The sequence below is a fragment of the Oncorhynchus gorbuscha genome, linkage group LG25, assembly GCF_021184085.1.
Source record: "Oncorhynchus gorbuscha isolate QuinsamMale2020 ecotype Even-year linkage group LG25, OgorEven_v1.0, whole genome shotgun sequence".
In the NCBI taxonomy this organism is placed as follows: domain Eukaryota; kingdom Metazoa; phylum Chordata; class Actinopteri; order Salmoniformes; family Salmonidae; genus Oncorhynchus; species Oncorhynchus gorbuscha.
Window position 1 is genome coordinate 31,772,581 of NC_060197.1, and position 16,619 is coordinate 31,789,199.

The following is a 16,619-nucleotide window of genomic DNA, read 5'->3' on the forward strand; positions in this document are numbered from 1 at the left end:
ACAGAAAATATTTCAAGAATGAATAAAAACAATATACACACTTTCCATGTTTATACCTGGTTCTAACATGCATACTTTGTTCTTGTGAGACAAGCCATAGATCTTGCACTTGTGGGATTGTGCGTGTTTTTTGAGTGTGTGTGTTGGCTCACTCTGTGGAACATAGTGGTATACTACATAGCTGGATCAATGAGCTAGCTGACTTTGATAAACAACCAGAAATTTCTGGTTCATTAAGGAAGTTAAACTTAGATATGTTTCGGTTATTGAGTCAATTGACCAGGGTTTCCCAAACACGGTCATGCCCCGCCCCCCAGGTGAATGTTTTGGCTTTTGCTCTAGCACTACACAGCTGATTCCAATAACTGGCTCATCAAGCTTTGATTATTTGTATCAGCTGTGTAATGCTAGGGTATAAATAAAAACTTGCACCCAGGGAAGCTCTGAATCAGCACCTTACCCATTTCAAGGTTCTTTCCAAAGAATAACCATTCTCTCTGACTAGTTAGGCAAGTTAGCTGCTTAACTCATTGAACCTGCTTTGTGGTATACTCTTTTGTCTCTGTCTGCTGGAATTCCCTTATGGTTGGGAGTGTCGCTGTCTTCCTGCTTCTCAACTATAAGCCTGTTGTTTAACTGTGTATGTGAGTTGACATAAGAAACCAGGATTTCTTATCTTTGGATTTCCAGGGCTTACCTGTGACCTAAATATGCAATCAGCAAGCATGTTTTTGTGGCAGTGACAGGATTTCTTCTTGGCAAAATATTAGTGCATCTTTTTAAAAATGTATTATGAGAATCTTATTATTAATACCAACATGTAAGTGTTTTGTTTTTATAGTCTAACTGTTTAATCACGACAATCCTTTTTTTCAGAACCCTGACATGTCTGGTCCTAACTGGCTGCCCCCGAAGACTCCTGGTAGCCCGGAGAGACCCGTCCCCCAGATGTCGGACTCTGGACCGGCCGTGTACAGACAGCCGCCCAAGAAGGTCTCCTCGGACACCCGGCCCAAGTATGTTGTCTATGACCAGAACGGAGGAGGAATGGCCACTAGGTACTTGGCTACTAGTCCTACTGGTAAGGACACAGTGGTGGGCCTTACATTACACTGGGCTTGTCTTGTGTGAAACCTTGCTATAATGAACCTGTGCTGGACTATTGTGAAAATCAGAAGTAGCTCAAGCCTTGGAGTACAGCGTTGGTCCTGACACACTACTGAGTACATCAACACCTGTGGTGATTAGTTCTTGATGTAAATAAAATGTTTGTCATGTTATTTAATGATAAGTGTGTACCCTGTGGTTAAGTCTTGTTTGTAAATATAAAGTGCACTGTTTTGTATGTGTTCTACAGCTGGGCCCATGCAGCACCACCAAGAGGACTCAGGGTTTCACCCTAACTCTAATGACCACTACTACCAACCACTTCCCCAAGGTCTTGACGAAGACCAATCCTTGAACCTTCACATGGACCGCTACCAGCTGATGGTAGGTTGTAATTGTTTCTGTTACCTGGAATTCTCACTGTCTTGGTCCAGTTCTCTGGTGTTTAGTGTAGTTTCCAGGCAAAGATTTGTAGTCATTTAATTTTGTTATGAAGCCTGAAATTGCTCAGAATATTCAAATAAAAATGTATTGGGACAAACGTATTACTATACTTCCTCTACCTATCCATCTCCTCCTGTTCTGACATTATTTATGAAGGCACCCATTTTTTTCTTTTTCCCAGCACTGGGAAACTCCTGAGAAGCTGATTAGACACCACTCCAGCAGTGATGCGGAGATTGACTCACTCACCTGCATGCTGGCTGAGCAGGACAGCCATACACTAAACGGCACACAGGTAGGCTACCTGACTGACTACATTGGACTGTGGAGTAAACGATTCCTCCAACATAAACATGTGAATTTGTGTATTTTCATATCTGTCTGAAAGTGTTTGACTGGGTCCTCTGGATATTTATGCCTTGGTTAGTTATATTGTAAGGAATGCATAAAATGATTATCCATTATTTCGCAGCTGTACCACAATGTGCCTTACAACAAATACATCTTGGGGGACCACTACAGACCCTCAGCCCAGCCAGGAGCCCCATCTCAGGGACAGCTGTTTATGGGTTTCCCACCTCAGTCCACAGACTATTCTATACCCCCAAACCCCAGTGATCCCCACCAGGGTCTCCAGTACTTCCCCCAGACAGATGAAAACGACACAGAGGTCTCCAAATCCTACCCCCAGCCTTTCCCTGCCTCCTACAATACCGCCTCCACCCGTACTGGCCCAAGGTTCAGTCTTCAGGTCAAAACAGCCCAAACTGTCACCTACTTCCAGACTGGTAGGCAAGCTGGGCAGGCTTACACCCCTTCCCCACACCGCCAGCATGCATTGTGGTCCCCGCCCAGGAATCCGACTGGCCGCCAGGGCTGGTTCCCTCGCCACCCTGCATCCCAAGTCCAGGAGCTGCACTCTGAGAGGGGTTACAAGGGGAGTGCTGCAGGGTTTGGAGGGAGAGCTACCCAGTGCCCCACATCCAATGGAGTCACAGAAACTCACCAGTCAGGCTCGGCACCAAGCTCCGCCTATCAGCCCAGCAAGGTGAGTGTCTGGAGTTCAGACATCTAATGCTTGTGGTGTCTTTTTTAAAAAAAAGGTAAACTATGGTCCTTTTTTGAATACTTGTATCTCCAGTCTCTTGGTTTCACAGATCTAAATGGGAAAGTAAAATCTCTGATTTTTCTGGAAAATATTCATATTTGTCCAGCAGGGGACAGCAGCTCCGAGGCCAGAGGAAGAGTTGGGCCAGCCCACTAAGAAGTTTGTGTATGACATGAATCATCCCCCGACAGAGGAAGACTTTGGTATGTTCTGATTTCTTTCTAATAAAATTGTATGTCCTTTTTGTTGACTGGTCTGTTACTTACATCATAATTTCCCCTTGGGAGACTCTGTTGAATTCCACAATATTTCCCTCCCATTTGTCTCCTCGCTTCTCCCCTTTCCCTCCATACTTCCAGGTTGCTGTGCACGTTGCGGCGACAAAGTCCTTGACGATGGCAGCGACTGTATCACCATGGAGCAGGTGTTTCATGTGGATTGTTTCACCTGTGTCACCTGCCAGGCTCATCTCCGGGGGCAACCGTTCTATGCTATTGACAAGCAGAGCCACTGCAGGAGCTGTTACATTGTGAGTGGCTGTCACTGACCGTCCTCTTTTTGTATTGAAGTTTTCTCCCTCTTTTGTTCTACACTTCCTTTTAGTAGTGTTCTCTCAATTAATCAGTTGATTGCCACATCTCTCCATATCCGTATCTATTGGATTTTCATTCTCACTATTCTGTCCGAACGTGTGCTGCTGCTCCTCTCCCTCACCCCTCAGAGTATCCTAGAGCGCTGCTGCATGTGCTCCAAGCCCATCCTGGACCGTGTCCTGTGGTCCATGGGCAATGCCTACCACCCGCGCTGCTTCAACTGTGTTGTGTGTGGCTGCTGCCTGGACGGCGTGCCCTTCACCGTGGACGCCACCTCCCAGATCCACTGTATAGACGACTTCCACAGGTCAGAAACATAGAGACCACACTGACAGTACTCTGTGGCAGATACTGACTGTATTTATTTTTTAACCCCTATTTTCATGATTTCCAATTGGCAGTTAGTCTTGGCCCATCACTGCAACTCCCGTACGGTCTCGGGATAGGCGAGAGCCGTGCTTCCTCCGAAACACGACTCTTCCAAGCCGCGCTGCTTCTTGACACACTGCTCGCTTAACCTTGAAGCACGCCGCACCAATGTGTCGGTGGAAACACCGTAGAACTTGTGACCGTGTCAGTGTGCATGCTCCTGGGCCTTCCACAGGAGTCGTTAGAGCACTATGGGATGAAGACATCCGTGCCAGCCAAACCCTCCCCTAACCCGGATGATGCTGGGCCAATTGTGTGCCGCCTCACAGATCTCGAACCCTGGTCTTCAGTGACGCCTAAAAGCAGTGCCTTGTACTACTGCGCCACTGATTTACTTTAGGCAGTCAATCAATTGAAACACTAGCACAACAATCAGACATCTGTCCAATACTCATGACTAAAACTTAATTGCACTTTACGAGTTTAAGTTTTAGACATGAGTCTATTGGACAGACTATCTGTTTATTTTTAGTGTTGACACTGGTGCTTCCTGTCCTACACAGGAAGTTTGCCCCTCGCTGCTCAGTGTGTGGCCAGGCCATCATTCCCAGACCGGGCCAGGATGAGACTATCAGTATAGTGGCGCTGGACCGCAACTTCCACGTCAACTGCTATGTGTGTGAGGTGAGTGGTCACTGTTAGTTAAACAGGTCACTCAAGTTGAATGATGTTGGCAGGCTATCACATCAAATGTACACAGACCCCTCAGTTGCACCTAATCCAGTGTTCCTGGATTGACCCTGTGGATTTTCTTTGTCCCCTCCAGGAGTGTGGTCTGCTCCTGTCCTCTGAGGGTGAGGAGCGATGCTGTTACCCCCTGGATGGTCACATCTTGTGTAAGGGCTGCAGCGCCCAGCACATCCTGAACCCCTCAGACAAAATCTCAACTGACTGCTAACCAACTAGGAAGTCACCTCTGACCTTTAACCGATGACCCCCCCCCGTCAACCGTTCCATTACTTTCACTTGCTCTGGGGTAAAAGTTGGTCTAAAAACAGATCTGGAATGAACCTTAACAACAAGGAGATGTTAAACTGACTTGATCAGTGCCGAAGAACAACTTCATCCCCCTTCACTTTAATCAGCTCATGGCTTATCTTCGGGCATCTGAAGAATAAAGCTGAGGGCTGCACTACCCCCCCCATTCAGACCTTTGACTGCACCACTGCTTATCTCACACTTTCCTGCATGTTGCACATTGTCTCACACACTTTCCTGCATGTTGCGCACCCTCACACACACCATCCTTCCAGATACCGATGGGATTGACATTGTGGAGGCTGAGTAGGAAAATGAGGTGTTATTGAGGATGAGGTATACTGTGTCTTCCTGGCTGTGGGGTAACTGACCAGTGGTATACAAAATATATGTTCTAATACTTGGACTGAAGTCAATAACAGTGCTGAACTGCCTCATGAGCAAAGTGCACATATGAAAGGTATTTCCGTGACTGAATTTATATTACAGGTGTTTTTGTTGTGGAGTGAATGTGTCTGGAGACCTTTCATGGCAGAGCTAGTGGGTGTAGTCGGTGTGCGTTGTGTAGTGAATTTAGTTTTTAGGAAGATTGATTAGAGTGAACAAGATCACTGACGTCATTGCTTTGATCTCATTGGATGTTCAATTCTGTAGTAATCTGTCAATATAATTAAATCTTGAACCACATGTCAGAACATAACAAATATTTTATTCCGCAGGACAGTGAATTGTAAACAACTGGTACTGCATTTCAGAGAATGTTACTTGTATACAGTCCAAACTCAATCTTTTAATATGTGAAAGTGCTTTTTAGATATTTTTCCTTTTAACACTTGGGTTGATTTGATACTTTAATATGAAGATGACTGCGGCGCGATTAAGTATGCTCGTCTTACTGAGAGGGGCATCTCCATGCTTGCCACGTGTAAGCTTAGCCTTAGGAGTTTGCTTTGTTGGCCGTGTTTAAGTAACTCTGCGACATTGTAGTTATTCACACATTGTGGTGTAATTTCTCCTTGAGATTCTCCATCCCGCTGTCTTTGTTTTAATGTAAAAACTGCTAGTATGTTTTGAAGCTTCTGTTCTGACTACAAGACCCTTAAAATCAATTATATTGTTTTCTTTGTCCAGAATCATGTGTTTCAGTATTTGATTCTTCTCAGCGTATAGGTCAATGAGCACAATATGGTCCCTGTGTTGAACAGCATTTTTCACTTATTAACCGCTATTGTCACTAAGATGTGTAAATGTGATTATGAGGGTAATGGTCATCACTTTGTAACTGTTTAATTTTATGTTCCACTGCTGAATGATATTTGTCTGAGTGGAATGGACTGAGCAGGTTTGTACAATTTGACTTGCATATGAAGTAGACGTGTGAATGATTAGCTTTATTTCTTTCTTTAATGCCGATTTTTAGTATGATCAAAAACAATAAACCATATTTTATTAAACTACACTATGTGTATGTATTTCGATAAACCACTGTATTAGTCCCCAACCAATTCTGTGTTATTACACATGACAACCTATGGAAAGGCGACTTAGTTTAATGGTCTACTAAGTAAGTTCGTTTGATTTGAGGTCTAGCATAACCATTCTAGGTCTTCAATGCAACCAATTAAGTAGCTGTCATTTACAGTACCTGTGACATTGTAAGAAATAGGTATTTAACCTCGAGTCTCAGACCCCTTTGACCCCCCCTCTCCTAAAATGATACCCAGATCTAACTGCCTAGTTCAGGCCCTGAAGCAAGGATATGTGTTTTCCTGGTACCATTTGAAAGGAAATACTTTGAAGTTCGTGGAGATGTGAAAGTAATGTAGGAGAATGTAACACTAGATCTGGTAAGGTTAACTTTTTGACCAGTCTTTGAAATGCAAGAGAACGCCATAATGTACTGTCCCAGGTGCAATTTAGATTTTATCCACTAGATGGCAGCAGTTCGTGTGCAGAGTTTAAGTCTGATCCAATGACTCATTGCATTTCTGTTCAAAATGTATCAAGACTCCCCAAATGTGTATTTTCAACTTTTCATGTTTAAAACTGTGCACAAACAATAGCATTTTATTCTGTCATAGCTACAACAAATTGGACCGTGCAGTTTAACGAATGTTATCTTTCGACCAATATCAGATATGTCTATGTACTGGGAAATGTTCTTGTTATTTACAACTTCAGGCTAATGCGATTAGCATGATGTTAGTTCAACCGTCCTGCAGGGGACCCACCAATCCTAAAGAAGTTTAATTAAATGATTCAACATGGAAAGGGGCTGCTTGGTGATGTTGAGGTGCGCTAACATGTGGACTTCCAAAAGAAGTTAACTGATCGTGACCAGATCTTTCTGAACGCCTTCAAAGGAAGTAGGCACCCATTGTATCTGGAAATGTTACAAGTGTAGATGGATTTTGACAATGAAACCATTGATTTCTGGCATCAATATTTTGCTTTAAAATTATTGCTTTGAAAGAATGCCAAATTATTTGAATGCAGGGAGGGACAGGGACATTTGTTCACAATGCAGACATACTGGATGAATGAGAGACACATTTTACCACCATGTGGTGTTGGAACGGCTACAATGTGGGCACTATAAGAATGTGGAGAAGATTGAGAGGCTATTGACACAAGTTAGTCAGCCACTCACCTTGTCCTTGGTTGTGTCTGCTCTCTGTAGTACATTTAGCACATCTCTGTGTGGAGTGATGCTGACCGTCGCTAGCAACACTGAAGCAGAGCCACCAGTAACACCTGTAGCTGGGAACACAGCATCTACCCTATCCGTATGTTTGGATATTGATTCAAATGTATATTGATTGTGTCCTTCAATGCTATATTCAGCAGTAATCTTAGACTGGATGTCCAACAATAACCAGCCTAGAGTGGAGAACAAAACAAATGGCTGGATCTGAGAGAAGGTTATTTGGTCCACATACAAAGCACAGCCACCTTGAAGTTTCACGTAACATTGACGCCACCAATATATAGATTTCTTCATCCTTGGATCACCCTCCCTCGGACCAATACAGGGATGTGATCGGTTCCCTGTACAGTGCACTACTTTTGACAAGGGCCCTGTCTGAAATGACACCCTATTGGGAATTGTAAAGGCACCCCATCTGAGACTAATTCACAGTGTAGTGTTGATCAAGTGTAAGGTGTTAACAGAGGAGTTTGAAGGTTGTCCTTCTCAGCCAGTCCCAGTGGTGGTGTGCGTCAGTTGAGATTAGCCCCACCAGCCCAGGTGCTTGTATCTGGAATGATGTGTGGTTCGGATGCCCCACACAGAGCTGCTAATTATATGACGTGACTCAAATGTTGATTGGAAGGTCTGCCTACTGTCCACTCAAGCCTCAATAACATAAACTAATGAAAATGATATTTTGTTATTTGAAATATATATTTGTTCAATATTCTAATGTTATCTAAGACCTTACCAAACACAGCCAAGTTATTATTTTTACGATAGCATATAGTGTATGGCATTTATTAATTGCGTTAAAATGTGGATCAATCCACCAGAGAGGAGGAGCGCAATGAGTTCTGTGGTTGCCATGGCACCGTGAGATCGTATAGCATTTTCCCTTGCAAACGTTTTGTGTAACTAATTAGCTATTTATTTAGCTTGTTATTATAGTCTGAATAATTTGAATCCAGCACGTTTTCAAGACAGAAGTTAGCTGGCTAGCAATGTTTTGATTTGATTATGAGAACTGTCCGGAGGTTGAGGATGGAGAGAAGCCTGAAGGCAGAGGTGGAAAGAGATGACAGATGACTATTACAGTATGAAATCATGGAATAAGTTATAAGGCTACTCCTGAATTACTATTGTGTGTTGTGTAGTTTCTGCCACCTTGTGGGTGCCTCATTTTGGTAGTAGGGAAGGGTAGCTAGCTAGCTAGTCCAGTGACTGAGTCCTACTACGAAGCCACTGTCACGTCAACTCTTGGCTCCTCGCCTTCGGCTGGCGGCGTCGCTGGAATACTAACCACCGGTCCTGGGATTCATCATTATGCACACCTGGCACTCATCATCATAATTCACACCTGGACCTGATTACCTCCCCTTTATAGGTCCCTCCCTTTGTTCCTTCCGCAGTTTGTATTATCCCTGTGTTCATGTAATCCACTTCTGTTATGTTGGCTTGCTACTTGGTTGTTGTTTTATTAAACGGTTCACCTACACCTGCTTCTCGACTCACAGCGGCTTCATTTACAGCCCCAGATGAAGTGGATGGTGAGACACCATGATGAGTGTTCTGCCTGCTCTCAAGCCATTAACAAAGTGTAATTGGGGGCTATTCTTTGGGTGCTGAAGTCAGTCGATTTTGATAAAACAACATTTTATGCAACGTCAGAGCTCCAGTACGACCACACTAGTCGCCACTCAACTCCGCTCAAGTTTAATTGAGACACCTATACATAAATGTAAATTGCTTTAGCGTCTGCTAAATTACATATATTGTGTTACACTTTCTTCATATTGACTGAAAGTATACTTGGAATGTGTTACAAGTTTACTTTAGGTATACTGTAAGTGTATTACAAGTATACTTGTAATACATACTTAGTGTGCTTTTAGTATATTTTAGTATATTTTATGTATATTTGTACCTAATTTTATACAAAGTGTACACAACTGATGTGCAAAATGCCACTGGTGCACAGTTACATTAAAATTGCCACTCCAGCCACAAGTGCTTTGTGAAAGGCCTGTTCTTATTCCATTCCTTTACTTTGATTTGCGTGTATTAGGTAGTTGTTGTGGAATTGTGGAATGTCAGTGCTAGATCTCCAGTGTCACTTTGACCTCAAAGTGTAAAATAGTGATGCACCCTCCAGGGTCGGGTCAAATCAAATCACACATTTTATTTGTCACATACACATGCTTAGCAAATGTTAATGTGAGTGCAACGAAATCATATGCTAGTTATGATTTCCTACAATCGCAATGAATATGATCATGTCTCTACAATTGGGTACTCTAAAAATAGCCTATCACCTTTGGACAGCAATTTAGAAATAGAATTCTCCAACAGAATGAACAAGACAAAATATTTGGAAGAATATTAATAAATAATATCAATACAATAAATTATATCTATCTTTTGGATGTCTGTGACAAACTTTTACATGGAAATGTTATTTTTCAGTCTGTAGGACTCCACTTTTTCTGACAGTACAATGCAGTACAATCACATACTGTTTTTCTAATTGAGGCCGGAACATGATCAACACCCATATCCTGTAGGTAGGCACGGTCGCCATGGTGTAAGGACTTGTGTCTTGCCATCTGGTAGTCTTTGTTTCCCAAAGGGAAAATGTTTGGACTTACAAACTCCTGGCCACTAGGTAGCCTACCCTATTTTAAATGAATTAATTGATTTCTCACCATTCCTGTAGAGTCTTAGTGGTCCCTTTGCAGTCGTCTAGTGAACATATTTCCTTGTTGTCCTCCTATGTTTTATCTACTGTGTAGTCATTGTTTGCTGCCATCTAGTGTTCTCCTGCTCTCAATTTTAGACCACTGCTATTGTCTTTTCTAATAGAGTAACACAGTATGAGTCATAATAGCCATAAAACCTAGTGGTCAAACAAGGAAATGCTTCCAATAGGGATTTTAGAAACATTTAAAAGAAGAACTTTGTTTCGTATAGGCTTACCCTGGCATGATGTTTTGATAACTGTGTAAATCTCTCTAGGACAAGGTGACTTTCATCAATATATTTGCATGCATTTACTCCCCAAAAATGAAATGCTGATTATCTGCTAATGTGGCTGTCATAAAGAACTACAAATGCCATGATGATCTCGACGAGACTGTCAAATCGAGGCAAAGGTAAGAATTGGATTAACTCTCTATTGTTAGCTAAATTCAGGACTTAATACATTGGCTATTTCTTTAAAAATGACAATTTTGTCTCGTGCAAGTTTTAAATGGACACAATACCTGTTAGCAAAGGTATCAGCGAGAGATGACGTGCAGGAGCTTGCAGGGATTTGTAGTCTTGCATGATGTCTACTTTGATGCTAATAAGCCTTTTCTAATCTGAGAGTAAATAGAGCCCAAAATATTGATAAAAGTTACCTTGGCCAAGAGATTTAGATGGTTTCAAAACGTCATGCCAGGATAAGCCTACACGAAACACAGCCCTTATTTTAAGTGTTTCTAGAATTCCCGATAGGAAAAATTAATGGTAGAAAAACTTTTTGACCTCTAGGTTTTATGGGTATTATGACACCTCCACTGTGGGGATCTATACTTCTAACCTTAAAGTGAAACTATGGAAGATTGAAAATGACCTTGTTATTTTTTAAACCTCCCGTTTTGGACTCGACGTGTCATTGTATGTACATTGATAATAAACCATCTGCAGTCATCTCCCAGAGAATAAAGGTACATAATCCTTACATTCTAACCTGGCATCATTTAGTGCAGGAGATCTGCACGCTTGTCCCTGTTATGTGGTGAACATGCGGCTGAAGCAAAGGGGATTGCTTGGCTGCATGCGCTTACCATTAGTTATTTTTAGTTGAATGTTTATTCATTTTTTTATATTTAAAAGGGAATTGTTTCACCATATTAAAATGACAGTTCAGTTCACATAAGGTTAACCTTAAAATGAGGGACAAACATAAATTAATCACTTATCACATGAAATAAATAATGTTTTCAGAAATGGCTTTGTCAAAGCAACACAATAATTAGGGCTTCACAATGATGGTGAAACTTGGTGATTTCATTTAAAATAACAGGCTTTCAAAAGTCAACATTGGTGCACGATTTCTATTTAAAATATCAAAGGGCACTCTTTTTATGGAATGACCCAATTATCAATTCATTATGTTTACTGTTGTTTATTATAGATCTAGTATATATTCTATTATTTGAACTTGTACAATGGTAACAACAGGTGACAGTGGCAAAATAACCATTGTTAGGCTACAATTGCTCATTAATTAAAGGAAAACCATATGCACTTTTAAAATGTTTAGCCTGGTGCTACCACCAACTGTAAGACTTAACATCTCACAGTGTCATCATATACTATAGGATCCCCATTTATGCCCCCGGTAGCCTTGCCTTTGTTTTTGCATATGTGGGAATGGGCTTCAATGTGGTCTTGGCACCAACTGTAAATCATTCTAATAGTCTGTCCTGTCTCTATCTGAAATAAGAAGCGGAGAACGTAGCTGCCCCTTTGCCCAGGTGCCACGACGACAGCTGTCTCTGGCTAATGCATTTTCTTCTCCTGATGCCATCCGCCAAATTATGCTGAGATTTCGTTGGGACAGCTTGCATCGATCACAATCATGTCACGCTGTGTTTTCTTTGCAACATCTTCTCCTGTGTGTGTGAGTAACACGGCTGTGTGGAGCTAGCGCCGAGGAAGGGTCAAAGCATTTGGAGTCAAAGCATTTGGAATCCATGCGGTGGTCGAAAACACAATCATCAGTAGTGTGTTACAAGGGTCGGCGAGTCCTGGACCATTCCCAACCACATGCTAGTTCTGTAAAGTCAGTTCATACTCCGAATGTAAGGGAGCGTCTGAGCCTGCAGTGGGATTCACACCCACCAAAGTAGGCACATACTGTAGAGAGCTTGAAAACAAACCGTTGATGTTTTTTTTAAGCAGGCAAGTCAGTTAGGAACAAATTCTTATTTACATTGACAGACTATTGGAGAACAGTGGGTTAACTGCCTTGTTCAGAACAACAGATTTTTACCTTGTCAGCTCAGGGATTCAGATCCAGCAACCATTTGGTTACTGGCCCAATGCTCTAACCACTAGGCTGCCTGCCACCCCTTATGAACTATTAACTTTACTTTAAATGCAACTAATCCCTAATGATTGAGTGGGGTCTGACAGATGGGTGTGTCTTGATGGTGGCAAGGACACACCCAAGAAACACCCACATCAAACCACACCCCCAAGCCAACTCACGCTTGGCCTCTGTCATGGCCGCCAGCAGTTCTTGAAGAGCAAGCCAAAAAAAAACGACGCCAAATCAGCTTGTGCAGTTCCCCTTTAATTTAGTCTCAAGTCTAATGCTAAGGTAAGTGCACTCCTGATGCGTCACTAGAACTCATTCAGGGTGAAAAGAAACCCAATCGAGATGTCATGGCCACCTAAGGCCCATTACAAGGTGTAAAGGCAGTAAAACAATTTAAACCCGACCAGGCCCTCACTTAGACCCTGGGCTCTTCTCTTCTGTACTGCTGCTCTGTCTCTAATCTGATGACAGCATGCATCTACTATCCTCTGGATCAGGTGATCACTCCTGCCTCTGCCTTCAATAAAAGGACATCCTATGGAAAGAAGTGGGCTCATCTTATTACTTCAATTCTGAGAGGCATGGAGAAACAGGTTCGATGCATCAGAGGTTGGGTAATGGGGAATAGGATGTTTTCATGACGGAGAAGACTACGGGCTCTATTCAATCCGTATCGCGGACATTCAGCGTTACAGCGTGATTCAAATTGAATGGCAATGTTCCTGCTTTAGCGCAGACTGCATTCACGGTAAACCCTGCATTTCTCAGCTCAATCGCAATCTGTAAAGCTTCAGCGACACAGATTGAATAGAGCACCAATTTATTTGAATTGTATTGCATTTTAAATATAGTATTTATTTAAAACAGTTTCAATACTTAGTGTAGTATTTACATAATATCTACAAATCTAAAGAGCTTACCCTTCCTAAAAGGGATTTTTATCGAGGACATTAGAGAGTCAAGTCAAAAATAGCCACGTTGAGAATGTCCAAGAAGAAATGCCTTCAATAAATAATTTAGGCAAGTTGGTTTAAAGTTTTTAAAGTTTGACGTTCCTATCTTCATATGTAATCAAAATATCCCTGGCTGATGGTGTGTGAGACCCTGTCATCTGGAAGGCGACCTACCGTAAAAGAGAAAGCCAAGAAAGCCCTCATGTTTGACTGAGTTCTCTGATCAATACATGTTGCCTGTGGTTATGGATGCTATACGTGCTCAATGTTTGTATATTGACCTCGTTTCCGCTTTCCCTCTGTAGCGCCACAATTTCTGTACAAGTCATCCATCCAACCCTCGCTTCATCCTTCGCTCCAACAGTCGCACCATCCATCCATTTTCTACCACAACATGAATTCTTATTAGAGAGGTTAGGTATTTATAAACTCTCCCCTGCCAACATTTGGGACAATTTGTGAAAGGTAGCCCTTGCTGCCAACACTCCAAGCCCTCAACAGCCAAACAAGATAAGCAGACAGCCATGTTTCCCTCGTAGCAAAACTGAGCGCTGAGGCGTGGACCAGACAGGTTTAAATATAGCCGCTGATAAGATTGATAATTTGTCTCTGTTTAGGTGTCTACGATTATGTCACTTAACCTGGCATGTCACTTTGTGTCCCCTAAGACAGTTTGGGCCACCAAGCTATTGAAGATAATTACTTTTTGTTTGCAAGCTCGTACAGTGTCCGTACAGACACATAGTCAATAAGTGGACAAGATGGCTAAAGGATGTTCTTTCAGTGGATAAAAGAGACCAATATCCTAGTCAAAAGATGCCTCCAGTACAATGGCATGCAAGCAGGACCTTTCATGGACTCCCACAGGTTGCGGCCAACGATGGAGGCCCTGAAGGACTGCACCTCGGCCGGGGAAACAAGTCGGGATACATGGAGGTGGAAATCCTGAACCCCCAAAAGGAAAGGCCCATGTACATCACTGATAAGGTACAAAGAGGTGCATGTGTGTGGGTACAGAGAAACGTGTGTGTGGGTGTAGAGAAATGTGTGTATGTGTATGTCTGGGTATGTAATAGAGTGTCTGTGTGTGTATGTGAGCATGGGCTTTCTCCAGCCTCTCAATTCCAGCAAGTCGCTTTGTTCACCAACCATCTCCTGCCTGTGAAGGGTGGAGATGGTGTCTTAAAATGGAATGGGGTATACCGTTGGCGGGTAGGACTAATGCGCCGCCCCCCACCGCCTCTCCTGTTGTCAGTAGAATGCCAGTCTCAGTGCAAAGGCGAGAAAGTGAGAGAATGAGAGATATTGTGGCCCGGTGCCAATGCACCATGAGTCTCCTGTGCAGACAGTAATTTCTCATCTAGGCTGACTCAATAACAGAACCTGTGCCCCACCTTTATTGAGCGTCTGGGATCTCTACCCACATAGCACAGTCCGGTTTCTCTCTTTTGGAGAGGAATTTGCACAGGTAATGTTGCTAGAATTAACTGATTTAGAGACTGGATTAAACAGGTTTGTTGGGGTTGTCGCTTTGTCTTGTTGAAGGGGCTCAGCTAATTGTCCTCTGTACATGTAGTTTTAAGGCATATTTCCCTATCAATCACACCCTACTTACCCATGGCCTAGTGAGTATGGTCAGAATCCTTTTGAACTGCACCTGGTTTGAAAGTGTTCAAGGCAACTGAATTTGTAGCAAGCAAGAAAAAATAATAATCTGAGTTTATTACACGTTTCAAAGGCAGTGGTTCTTAAGCAATTGTTGACAAATGCCCTTACATTTACACGTACGTCATCATAATTTGTATTCACTGACATGCCAATTCATGTCAGGCAACTCATTGGTTTAGGAATAGGTGACACTATGACCCAGATTTACTAAGCGTTTGAGCACCAGTTTCTTTTCTCCGAAAGGGTAGAATGAAAAATTTAAAATTAAGTCACGTTTTAGCTTTGTTTTTGTTATTTTATCCTTTACTGAAGAAAACTGGTACAAACACTTTGCATGTCAAGGGAAAAGATAGTTTGACATAATGTTGCACACAGAAATGTAGTCCCTGAATGAGCCATAATCTTCCCAACAACACTGAACGTGATGAGTCTAAACTTCATTGAAACTGAACTAACAACAGTTTAGTGCTAAACGAAAGCACAGACCCAAAGCACTACCAATGCCTCTACTCTTGGCTTTGGTTCAGTCACCTACAATACAGTACTCTCACTCCAGCATCTCTTTCTCTTTCAGGAATATTGAAACTCCTACTCTCTGAGCTGAAGACTTGTCATTGGGAGGCAGCACGTTAGAGACTTCCCCTGTAATGTGGGAGGAAGCTCATTAGAGAAATGCTAAGGCGTGGAGAGGAAAGCAGGAAGGGGAGACACATGCAGCAGAGGGGAATGGAAGACAGAGACATTCGGATAATTAATGTTTGTCTCCTCCCAGTGGCTGACTCCTGGGAACATTGTGCTTTATCAAGCGCAAAGCCCCAAGAGTGTATTGCTGCAGCAAAGGTGTGGTGACACAGGTACTGTACATAGAAAGAGAGGAGAGGGCCGGCACCACATGACACTGCACGGCATTGTAATCTAACAATTAGTCCAATTGAGCAATCTCATCTGTTGTCCAACGGGACAGTTGTGCATTATGCAGATGCCATTTCGACTAAATAAATCGTAATTCGTAAAGCTTATGTAATTCTCATGTGATCTTCTGCTGTTAAAAGTTCAATTGAAGCTTGAAGAAAGTGTTAATGAATGTCTACTGATAAATATAATGGAATGGTATATTTGATAAGCATTGTTTATAAAAAAATTTTTTTAAATGGACTACGTGTTGGGATGATTTAGAAGTTGAGGATTTGGCTGGAGTATGAGTGAACCAGGAAAAGGCATTGAGGACAAGCAGTTGAACATTTAATATTGTATTAGTTCTACTTGGGGTATCCTGCACATTGGCCTACATTTTTTTCACAGTTTCACTTAATAGATTTGACATTTTTTAAACCAACCAGATTAAACTCTTAGGACACTTCTTTAATGAGAAGAAACCAAAACGGTTGAGTTAAATGATATAAAAAGCTCAATTTAATGTGATTATCTTGGTAGGGCCCCTGCTGTCATTGGTTCCCAAACCCTTGTATTAAGCTTCAGGACTGGGAGCTATTCTTAGAGGCGGACATTTTAGTTTGTTTTAGTGACAAGCCTTATCTATAACCATACTGTATAGTGTACG

The 16,619-nt window shown here is 42.3% G+C and overlaps 1 protein-coding gene across 5 annotated transcripts; it reads left to right on the forward strand.

Moving 5' to 3' along the window:
• Nucleotides 1–432: 432 nt before the first annotated feature.
• LOC124014317 (thyroid receptor-interacting protein 6-like) lies at nucleotides 433–6,062 on the forward strand. Of its 5 annotated transcripts, none has more exons than XM_046329167.1 (10): nucleotides 433–509; nucleotides 877–1,081; nucleotides 1,358–1,491; nucleotides 1,733–1,846; nucleotides 2,024–2,599; nucleotides 2,766–2,862; nucleotides 3,019–3,188; nucleotides 3,381–3,559; nucleotides 4,185–4,305; nucleotides 4,448–6,062. In XM_046329167.1, exons 2-10 carry the CDS (start codon nucleotides 886–888, stop codon nucleotides 4,577–4,579), a joined length of 1,719 nt encoding a protein of 572 aa, XP_046185123.1. In that variant the 5' UTR covers nucleotides 433–509; nucleotides 877–885; the 3' UTR covers nucleotides 4,580–6,062. The 5 variants fall into 5 exon arrangements, with proteins under 5 accessions (XP_046185123.1, XP_046185121.1, XP_046185124.1 ...); XM_046329165.1 differs by having other exon boundaries at nucleotides 440–644; XM_046329168.1 differs by having other exon boundaries at nucleotides 440–644; nucleotides 2,769–2,862.
• The last annotated feature ends 10,557 nt before the right edge of the window (nucleotides 6,063–16,619 follow it).